The sequence below is a fragment of the Petaurus breviceps genome, unplaced genomic scaffold (genome assembly GCF_028583685.1).
Source record: "Petaurus breviceps papuanus isolate PSGF00001 unplaced genomic scaffold, PetGlider_PUasm1.0 208, whole genome shotgun sequence".
Taxonomy (NCBI): domain Eukaryota; kingdom Metazoa; phylum Chordata; class Mammalia; order Diprotodontia; family Petauridae; genus Petaurus; species Petaurus breviceps.
In genome coordinates this window covers 5796990-5808471 of record NW_027185852.1, presented here as the reverse complement: position 1 = coordinate 5808471, position 11482 = coordinate 5796990, and the positions used below count along the sequence as shown (strand labels likewise).

Below are 11482 nucleotides of genomic sequence, written 5' to 3'. Positions count from 1 at the left end.
CAGATTCACATTGACTAGGACCACACAGTGGGGAGATGAAATGGGAACAAATGTATTGGCAAAGAGAACTGATGAAGACAGAGAGGGCGTGAAGAAAACGCTACAGCATTGTATCAAGCAAAAGACATTGGTGTGGATGGAAATAGTGACTAAACAAATTTAACTGGTATTGTTAATATGATCGATTTAGATTTGGAAGAGACTTGAGAGGTCATTTGAGAGGTCAACTCCCTCATTTTACAGATAAGAAAACTGAGGCCCAGAAAGGTAAAAATGACCTGCCCAAAGTCACACAAGTAGTCACTGGAAGACAGGCAGGAGTATAATCCTTCTACTAATTTAATGCTTATTTCGCTTCAACATTTACAAATAAGTTTATGATTATATTTAAATTAAAAACAAAACTTTCTCCACTTTCCAGCCAGAATTTCATGCAGTTTTCTCAATCTTCTTCCTACGAATCCATTTCCCAGCATTGTAAGAGCCGTGGATTTATAGTCAAAGGACCTGAATGTAAATACTAGTTCTTCCACTGCTCCCTAAAGACCTTGGGCAAACCCTTCCTCAGCTTCTTTTTTAGTCTCTAAAATGAGAAGACTGGACCTCATCATCTCTCAGCCTCTTTCCAGCTCTAGAGCTAGGACTCTGTGAAGCCCTGCAGGAAGATGCTCCTATTTCTCACCACTTTGTGGCCTCCAGATAAATCTGATGCACCCATTTGTAAAGTTGACAGAAGGTTTCACTGAAGTGCATTCATTTAAATACAAGAAAGTAAAATAATGAATGGTGAATTTTAATTGGGCAATGACTCAATCTCAAGTCTGGTTGTAGATGTGTCATAGAGAGCATGACACCATCGTCTACTGATGTTCATGAAAATGAATTCATTTGAAAGTCCTTCATAATTTTGCCATAATTAAGTGATTTTTCTTTCTTCTTCTAAAACATTTCTCTCTAAGATGGGTTCTCATAACATCACAAGAGGTTAAATCATCATTTTAGCTTAATGAAAAGCAATCAGAACTGGGGCCATCATTATATGTTTTACTAACTTATCAGTTATCCCACTCTTTCCCAAAATGGAAGCTTGCTGGCTGAAACAATAGATAATTTTCCCAATCTTGGGGTAAAGAGAGGAGATTCTTTTACTTAGTCACATTAGATTAGAACAGGAGGAAATGAGTAGCCATTCCAGCGCTAAAAATAATATAAAAGTGAGTATATTAAAAGGAAAGAAAGATTCTAGATCAGTGTATTCATTATCATTTTTTTAAAGACATTCAATTTAGCAAAGTCATTTGCAGGATCTGAGAGAAAAGGTTGCAATTGGATTACTTTCTATTATCAGCATGGTACAGCAAAAAGAAGACATTCCAAGATTCTGGCATTCCAAATCCTGGCTCTGTCACTTACCAACTAACTGTTTGACCTTGGCGATCACTTAACCTCTCTGTGCCTCAGTTTCCTCATCTGCAAAATTAAAGTTTGGGAGTTGATCAGAACTGTGGTCCATTTTTAGCTCTACAACTAGGATCCCGTGACACCATGAACAAGAAATTCTGTGGCATGGTCCTAGGAAGTGTGTTATTGACTAGACAGATCTCAGGATCATACAGCCTACCTTGTCACTTCATCAGTGTGGACACTACCCCCACAACTATGAGCTCCTAAAGCCAGTGGAACATTGGAGCATTTAATTTGACTTCTATCTATGCAGATACCAAGTCTTTCCATCCTTTGTTGTTGTTTGAGTCATCTCAGTTGTGTCTGACTCTTTGTGACCACATTTGGGGTTTTCTTGGAAAAGATACTGGAATGGCATACCATTTCCTTCTTCAGCTCAATCAACATATGAGGAAACTGAGGCAAAGTGTCTGAAGTGACTTTTCCAGGATCATGCAGTAGTATCTGTAAATAGAGTTGAACTCAGGTCTTTGTTTTTTTGGTTTTTGTTTTGTTTCTGTTTTCTTTTGGGAGAGGAGAGGGCAGGGCAATTGGGGTTAAGTGACTTGCCCAAGGTCACACAGCTAGTTAGTGTTAAGTTGAGGCCGGATTTGAACTTAGGTCCTCCTGAATGCAGGGCTGGTGCTCTATCCACTGATCCACCTAGCCACCCCAAACTCAGGTCTTTCTTGACTCTAGTTCTTGTGCTCTATCCACTGAGCTACCACCTGCCCACCCCTTAGTTGATGGTTTGTTCAATGAGTTAACATTTTATTTTTTATCTAAACCTGTGATTGTATGGGTATAGGAAACTTCCAATGAGGAAACTCCCTCAACCAACACAAATCAGCCTCTATCTTCATATGTTTGTCCCCCATATTTTAAAAAAAACTCTCACTGGGAGGCAGCTAGGTGGCACCATGAATAGAGTACCAGCCCTGGAGTCAGGGGGACCTGATTTCAAATCTGGCCTCAGACTCTTAACATTTACTAGCCTTGTGACCTTGGGCAAGTCACTTAACCCCAATTGCCCTACCTTCCCCCCTCCAAAAAGAAAAAGAAAAAACCTTCTCACTGGACCCCAAATGGTTAAAGTACTTCCAGTAAATAAAGTAGAATGGACATTGGCACCTACAATTACCTTGGAGACATTCCTCACCTGGAAGATGAGAAGGTTGAATTATGAATTATGACCTGAGGTCTCTGCCAGCTTGAAATCTGTACTCTCTGTAAGAGACAATGTTGCTGAGTGGGCAGAGAGCTTCACTCTCCCTCCTGAGTGTGGTGCAGTGGGAAAGAGCCATAAATTTGGAGTCGAGAAAGCACTGTTGAAATCCCAGTTCTATTACTTAATGCTACGGATCCTTTACTCCTATGTTTCACGTTCCTCACTTGTGAAAATCAATGGATTGGGCCAGATGGCCTCTAGGGTCTTTTCCAGCTGAAAATATAAGAGTCTGTGAGCCTGTGACTTGAATTGGACACATGGGATTCCAGGAGTTTAAAACTGGGAAACAGTAGAATGACTTCTTCAGGGCTAAGCACCCGATTCTTGGCACACTAGAGTGTGTATTAAGCAGTGACTATTCCAGGCACTCTGCTAGGTGCCAGAGATAGACTAAAAGTAAACAGGTCATCCTTAAACAAACTTGTCTTTTATTTTGGGGATTAAAACAGACACACAAGTAAGAAAAGAAAAGTAGGAAGGATGCTGGTTCCTTCCAGTTTAGAAGAGGCAGAATATATTTGAGGGGAAATAAAATGAGCACAGCTATAGGATAAGAGTTTCCCCATACTGTATTTTGACTAGGAGACCTGATATAATCAGAGTACTTGAGTTCATTCTAGGGCAAGTGACACTAGTTAGGAAGTAAGGGTCACCTACCCCAGCTATCGGGTGCAAGCCTATTAGAGAAGAATCAAGGAAACTGTCTGTAGGTTAGTCTGAGGGTATAACCAGAGAGCCTAGACATAAGTGGACTTCTGTTACAAACCTCAGTCACATTCATCTTAAATGTGCTGATTTTTTAGAGATGATGTTGCTAGAGTGGCTGGAAAGCCAGCTTCAAATCCAGTGCGTTCAAATTGTGCCCCTTCCCTATATTGTCCCAGTGAGGCACTCCCTGGGAGACGATCTGAACTCTCAGACATCTGAGTGTATCTCTAAGGCTCTCAGCTTCAGAGAAGTGTGTTGGTGGCCAGTAGGGGCAGAAAATATTTCCTCCCCCAGGAATACCTTATGGTAAGGTCATCCCAAGCTCCAGCCCTCTCCCTAGCCTCATTTGATTAAAAAGATGGCACTTGCTTCACTTTCTAGACTTTCTGATTAGTGTATATACAGCAATGACAGAGGGCAAGGGATCATTTATCTATTACTTGCCATTTGCTAACTACACTTTTTAAGTAACTGGACATTAGGGAGCAGTTAATGGACAATCATTATTGGGAAGAGGATGTAAGAATCGCTGACATTTATAAAGTGATTGATGATTTGTGACATGTTTTCCATGTACTTTTGCGTCTGAACCCTGTAACAACTCTGTAACATGGCATTACTATCACCCTTGTTTTACAGATGAGGAAATTGAGGTTAGAAAAGTTGTAATGCAGATCTGAGGTTGTATCTGACCCCACATCTCTCCTGACTCAAGGAGGAATGTTTTTTGGTTTTCCTATTATTGGTTTGGGTTTTTGTTTTTTTGTTGTTGTTGTTGTTGTTGTTGTTGTTTTTCATAGGGGGAAAGGCAGGGCAATTGGGGTTAAGTGACATGCCCAAGGTCACACGACTGATAAGTGTTAAGTTTCTGAGGCCACATTTGAATTCTGGTCCTCCTGACAGCAGGGTGGGTGCTCTATTCACTGCATCACCTAGCCACCCCTATTGTTTGATTTCTTTTTACACTGCCCTTTGCTGCCTCTCTTTATATTCTGAGATTATATTTGAGAGACTAATAAAGGATGGAGGGAAAATTATTTGATATTTCAAACTGCATATTTCATGTAATATGCTTCTGATTTTTCTTTCAAACTCCCCTAATAGCACCACCCTAGCCTTAACAGCAGACACGTGGGAAGCAGATAGCATTCTGGTCTTGGGGACAGGAGGGCTTGGGTTCAAATCCTATCTCCAGCACACCGACTTTATGGGTAAATCACTTAACCTCTGCATGCCCAGGCAACTCTTTAAGGTGATAAAGTGAAGAGGAGTTATTGGTCTGGGGTTTCCTATTTAGAATGATGCAATCATCAGTTTACATCATCTTTTATAATATTTTTATATCAGAATTAGTGTCTAATACTAGAGTCACTTAACTGTTCTCATTTCTAGTATCTATCATTGATTCTACCAAAGCTTGGCCTGTAAACCATGGAAACAAGCTTTTCTTTCTTTGTGCACTAACTTGCCACAGCCTTGTGTTGGTGAGGAAGGAAGGAAGGAAGGAAGGAGGGAAGGAAGGAAGGAAGGAAGGAAGGAAGGAAGGAAGGAAGGAAGGAAAGGAGGGAGGGAGGGAGGGAGGGAGGAAGGGAGGGAGGGAGGGAGGAGAGAAAGGGAGGTAAGAAAAAGAGAAAGAAGTATAGATGGATAAATGATGGGTAGGGAGAGAGAAAAAATACTCATTCATATATATTTACATATATACATACATAAGTGTATTTGTATGAATATGAATGCACATATATCCATGCATGCATATATATATATATATATATAAAATAAAGAGACTGTCCTAAATGATCTCTATGGTTCCTTCCAGTTGTAATTCCATGATGCTATTAATTCAATTTTGATTTTGATTAAACACCTTATGGCATTCCTTTTCTAGTCTGACACCTATTCTATTTTTATCTTTAACTAAGGTTGCAAACTGCTGTTATTAATAGGTTTACCAACCTCTAGTCCACTCTTGAAGGTTTGCCTTAATAAGGGTCAGAGCAGCACAAGTAAATATAGTTCACAGGGAGTAATAAGGCTTCACTTGCCCCATTAGTTCCAATACTCTGCCCACAAACAAGAACTGAGCCTCATGGACTGGAGTTTCCTCTCCTTTTCCTTACTTTCACACCCTCTGGTGGAAGAGTTAATGAGGAGTGAAATGGTTCCATGGAAGCCAGGCAAAGGGAGAACAAGGAAGAGAATGGATAATCCACACGCGCCCAATTGGTCTCTGAATAATTGAGAGTTTACTGTCTTTTAAAATTTTCCCCCAGATTTGGAAAAGGAAAAAAGAAACAAATCCTCCCCTAATTAGAATGAGCCTAAATGGTCAATCTATCTTCTGCCTTGAGCACATGAATGTATTCTTAATGGATTTTTTTTTTTATCAATTCCTTTCCATCTAAAACCTTGCTAATCGGACCCATTTAGTTCAGTGAGCAAATCATGGCATTTCTCATTTGATGAGCGTGTGCACAGCAGAATGGGCAGGCAGCATTTCCAGGAGAACATTCTGATTCTATTTGGATGTGTGATTACTGAAGTCAGTGATAGGGACATTTCTTGGTTCTATTTTGATATTTTTATAGCGTTTGCTGCTTGTTCATACTTCAAGCATCAGGATTTAAACCAAATAGAATGGTGCTGCCTATAAAACAAATGCCCCCAGAAGCACTGCTGTTGTATTTGATGGGTCAGCTTAGGCTAATCTGTCTCCTACAGAAAATGACCCCAAATCATAGAAACAGAGAATCGTTTTCTTCAGAGTTGGATGAGATCTCAGTGGCCAATTCCAGAGGTCAGCAAACTGTGATAGATCACGGAATCCTTGAAGACAACTAGGCTGCCTCCCTGCTTACCCACCCAAGCCTCCTCTTCCTCAGTCTAAACATTGCCATTTCCTGGTACCTCATGGACTCAAGGTACTTCAACCATCCTGGTTGCTCTCTGCTGGAGCTCTCCAATTTACCAATGTTCACATCAATTCCTTTCCTGCTTAAGTTATCTCAGGTCTGGTGAAGAAAAAAAAAAAAGCTATACTTGAGCTAGTGTTAAAAAGGCTATGTGAAATCTAGGCTGAAAAACCAAGGTTGAGGATGACTGCTTTGAAACACTGGTTCCCATTCTTCCATTTTATGGGCCATGGAACCTTGGGAGTTATGACAAGGGGTCTGATTCCACATGCATGCTAAACATTGCCCTTTCAATCTGTTTAGTACCAACAAGGACAATCATGTGGATGCCCACAAAATGGCTTATGTTAAAAAGGTTTCCTCATACTAAAAAATGCTAGGAACCACTGGGGTCTAATTATATTCCATTTTCACAGTTCATAAAGGTCAAAGTGTTTGGGTTGCTATTAAAATGGAGGTTTCATAATTTTTGGATTAAATTGAACCATTTGTATTAGAAAACATCAGGAAAGCTAGGTGGTGCAGTGAATAGAGCAATGACCTTGGAGTCAGGAGTTCCTGAGTTCAAATCGGACCTCAGAAACTTAACCCTTACTAGCCATGTGACCTTGGGCACATCACTTAACCCCAAATGCCCTGCCTTCCCCCCTCCAAAAGAAATTTAAAAAAAAAAGAAAAAGAAAACATCAAGAGGGGCATCAGACCTGGACCTGTATTGGTGCCTTAGGGAACCCCCTCTCCCAGGTCAAAGCAACCTCTTCTTTGTGTCTTAGAATCAGAGAGCTGCCTTAAGCACTAAGAGACTTCCATTTACCAGGATGGCAAAAGTCCAAGTGGAACTTGAACCTGGGTCCTCTTGTCTTCTAGGCTTCACGAGTAGACAATGCTGACTTTATGTATCTAAATATACATGTATGATGAACTGGCATGCTGCTGGATGCAAAGATGTGATCAAATGCTTATGTATAAGATGACATCACATCTCACACCATACTGTAGTGTGTTGTGTTATGTTGTGTTGTATCGTATTATAAACTCAAATCCATCAGACCCAACCCTTGTTTGCTGGCCCACCATTGAAACGAATAACACAAACGAAGTCTTAGCATTGATTTATAGAGTAAACATAGGGCAGGAAATAGAAAGCACCACCTGGCTTCCAGTTTCACCTCTTACTTTGTATTGTTTGAGTGGCCCTGGGTAATGGGGGTGTCCTTCCGCTCTATCTCTTCATCTTGGGAGATACCAGTGGGGCCCATAAGCCATCTGTTGGCTGTGCCTTGCCTTGTGTTCCATGACCAGCCCCTCTTTCTTCTGCTCTGATGAAATAGCCCTTATCCCACTTCTCCCAAGTGAGTCTTCCTCTGCCCAGCTACTGACTATGTTGAAGCCTGCTTATGGAAACTGAGGCCCTGGGGCCCTTGGGGTGAAGCTCAGCTTTGGCTCTTCCGAAATAATGGTTTGCCATAGCTCACAGCAACACAGCATCACAAGAGAAATATTAGCAATTTTGAAAAACATGGTTTTCTTTTTAGGGAAATAACAGTTCTAAAGGCAACAGAAAATTTCCCTATAATGTATTGAATTTGCTGACCTCAAGAATTCCAGAAACTTTTATTAAATGCCTGCTATGTAGAAGTATATACTTATACTTACTTGTTTTACTGAGCTAGGACTTACATATCTCTTCAAGGTTTGTAAAGTACTTCACAAATTATCTCATTACAAACATCCTCACAGTAACCCTGTGAGGTAGGTTCTATTATCACCCCTATTTTACAAACGAGGACATTGAGGCAGACAGCAGTTAGGGTTTTACCCAGGGTCACACAGCTAGTAATCAAGTTATTGCTAATTAAGTGTTCAGCTACGACTCAGGTCATTGAATGAATTACTACAGGTAAGATCATAAGATCATCGACATGGAGTCAGAGAGAACTTCAGAGACCATCTAGTCATCTGTTACAGAAGAGGAAAGTGAGGCACATGGAGGGGAAATTACTTGCCCAAGGTCACAAAGGCTGTGGGAAGCAGTGGCAGGATTTGAATAAAGGTCTCCTGACTCCAACACTGAATATAGAGCCCTGGCACACATTAAGAGCTTAAGAAATGTTTATTGAGGGGCGACTAGGTGGCGCACTGAATAGAACACTGGCGTCAGGAGGACCTAAGTTCAAATCTGACCTCAGACACTTAACACAAAAACTAGCCTTGTGACTTTGGGCAAGTCACTTAACCCCAATTGCCCTCCAAAAAGCAAAAAAAGAAGAAGAAAAAGAAATGTTTGTTGACTTGACTCCAGAGCTCACACTTTCTCTTGTACCCTTCATATTAGCTCCACTTTAAAATTTGTCTAACCATACACAGCAAGTGCTTCTAAATGTTTGTTGAACTCTCTGGGCTAGTCTCTCTAGTACAGAATACATTTTCAAGATATAAATGCACACTTATTATTAGCTAACTACTTCATGGCAGCTTTATACTGCACAAATACATTTTCTGAAGTTCTCCCATTCCTGATTGCTCAATCACCAAGCATTTATAAGTACCTACTATGTGCCAGAAACTCTTCAAGGCTTTGGGAATTCAAAGACAAGGCGAAATAATCCCTGGAGAGAGAGAGAGGGAGGGGGAGGGGGAGGGAGGAAGAAGGTATATATATTTGCTTGGATGTTTTTTAGCTGAACTATGATTTTTATCCATGTATATGTATAGATATATACACATACACATGCATATATATGTGTGTATATATTGCACAGTACAAAAAAAGGTAATTTGTTAAAACTGTATTGGTAGCAATTAAATATTCTTTTTACTGAAAAATGATTTTAATTGGCAATAATTATATATACATATATGAAATTGAGTTTAGAGATGTAAATATTTCTATGTAACAGTTATGTTATATATGTAACTATTACATGTAGATATTTCCATGTTATTCATGTAAATATAGTGCATTTGTTTTGCCATTATTGTTTGGAATCGAATAATAGCTATGAATAGGAGGATTATTTTCACTTGGAATATTCTCACACTTGGTTTTATGTCTTTATGTCTTTAGGTGTACAAGAATTTCCAGAAAACATTAAGTGCTGTAAGTGTTTAACAATTATTGAAGCCAGTGTCAATCCCATTTCTAAGTGAGTATTGATCTTTTTCTTTCTCTTTATATTCATATTTTCTCTCTCAGGAAAAATATACAGACAGAAAGAAAATTCCCATTTGGAGCGATGTGAAATTTTCTTTTCACTCAGTGTCAGCTCTTATTTGTGAATGGAAGGCAGGAAAGGAGAAATCAAATGGGCAAGTGGGTACTGACCACCTGCCCAAGGTAGGAGCTGCAGGAGAAAAGGAAATATTATTACCACAGCTTCTGATTGTCCTGTAGCATTTTCAGTATAACCAAGGGTTATCCTCACAACCCTATGGGTACAAGTACAAGTATTCTCATCTCTATTTTGTCGAGGGGAAAATAAGGTTCATGGAAGTGACTTGCTCAGGGTCATCCAGCTGTTAAGTGTCTGAGTTGAGATCCAGCTCGGGTCTCCTGCCTCCAATTTCAATGCTTCTTCCTCTGCCTCTGCCCCCCAAAGTGCTCCCTAGGGACCCTCTAGCTACCTTCCCCCCTCTTCTTAGGCAGCCACTGACCAAGAGGCTGTCAGTATGATTGCAGAGGTGAGATGCAATTGCATTCTTTAAAAACAGAAAAGGTGTTTGGATCTTTTTTTCTGACTTATAATTGCACCCATGTAGGGCCCTCCTACTGAGACACTTCCTCTACTCGTAGAGATCTGCACCTACTGTCCCCATTTATAGTCTTACAATCTTTATTTTTATTTTACTGAGCTTGGACTTCTATATCTCTTCAAGTAAAGTACTTCATAAATACCTCATTGCATTCATCCTCACAATAACCCTCTGAGGAAGGGACTATTATTACCACCATTTTACAAATGAGGACATTGAAGCAGTCAGCAGTTAAGGTAATGACCCAGGGTCACACAGCTAGTAAGTATCTGAGGCTAGATTTGAATTCAGGTTTTCCTGAGCTCAGTATTCCATTCACGGAGAGATTGGGTGACTTGCCCCAGGCCACACAGGTGGGCTGTGTGGCAAACCTGGGACTTGAAAGCAGGACTTCCTTACCCTGAAGCTATTTCTCTCTCCCCCCGGGGGAGGGGGGTGTCAAAGAGGACCTGGAGTACTGCTGAGGGTAGTGGGAACCAGATTATAATGCAATTGGGGAATGTTTAGCAAAATAAATGAAAATGCAATAGAACAAATCTCCTGGTCATACGGGGCTTTCTAAGTGACCGTGCAGCCCCAGGCATCCTTGGCCAGTGGTCCCCATTTTTAAGTTTGAGTTTGACACTGGTGTACTATCCGACACTGACTATCAAGAAACAAAAGTCAATTATTATTGTTCCAGTGATTCATTCAGATGGTTCTGTGATCTTATCCACATGAATATTCCTCCCAAGTCTTCAGATTCCCACCTCCCTCTTGGCCCATCCTAGTAAACTCTCCTTGGTGCCCTTCTTTCAATTAATCAAATGATTGATCAATCAACAAGCCTTTGAGTGCCCACTGTGAGGAAAGGAAGATGGATTATTAAAAATCGCACCAGTACTCTTATCAGTCTGTATATAGACTCTACATAGACACCAAAAAAAAAAAGAAACCATTTCTACTATGAAGGCATTTATATTCCTTCAAGGAAGCTGTCAGTAATCTTACCAGCATTTAAGTAAGCACCTACTGTGTGCCAGGCTCTGTGCCAAGCACTTTCCAAATGTTATCTAACTTGATCCTCATAGCAAACTTAAGAGCACATGTTGCTATTATCCACATTTTACAGTTGAGGAAGCCTTTGAACCCAGATCTCCCTGGCTCCTAGACTCCACTATTCCCTTCTCCATCTGGTGCTTGGCTGCATCCACACTATCTGTACCATACACGATTTCAATCACAGTGTAGGGCAAGCAGAGTAGAGGAGTCTGGATGGAGCAGATGATGAAATTCACAAATGTCTGACTTCAACAAAAGTTGCTATAGAAGATTCCAGGAATGAAGTGAGTTCATACCAGGGTGCACCAATGAGGCCCTCATGGAAGGCACTCAGACCAGGTGCACCAATGAGGCCCTCATGGAAGGCACTCAGACCAGGTGCACCAATGAGGCCCTC

At 40.6% G+C, this 11482-nt stretch overlaps 1 protein-coding gene across 4 annotated transcripts in view; it reads left to right on the top strand.

The window, feature by feature from the left end:
* The window catches only part of LOC138165242 (leucine-rich repeat-containing protein 7), a 601375-nt gene that overhangs the window by 291772 nt on the left and 298121 nt on the right, over positions 1-11482 (top strand). For all 4 annotated transcript variants that reach the window (XM_069093366.1, XM_069093369.1, XM_069093367.1 and 1 more), the window contains one exon: positions 9359-9437. In XM_069093366.1, coding sequence (XP_068949467.1) covers positions 9359-9437 — 79 coding nt within the window. The remainder of the gene's footprint in view (positions 1-9358; positions 9438-11482) is intronic.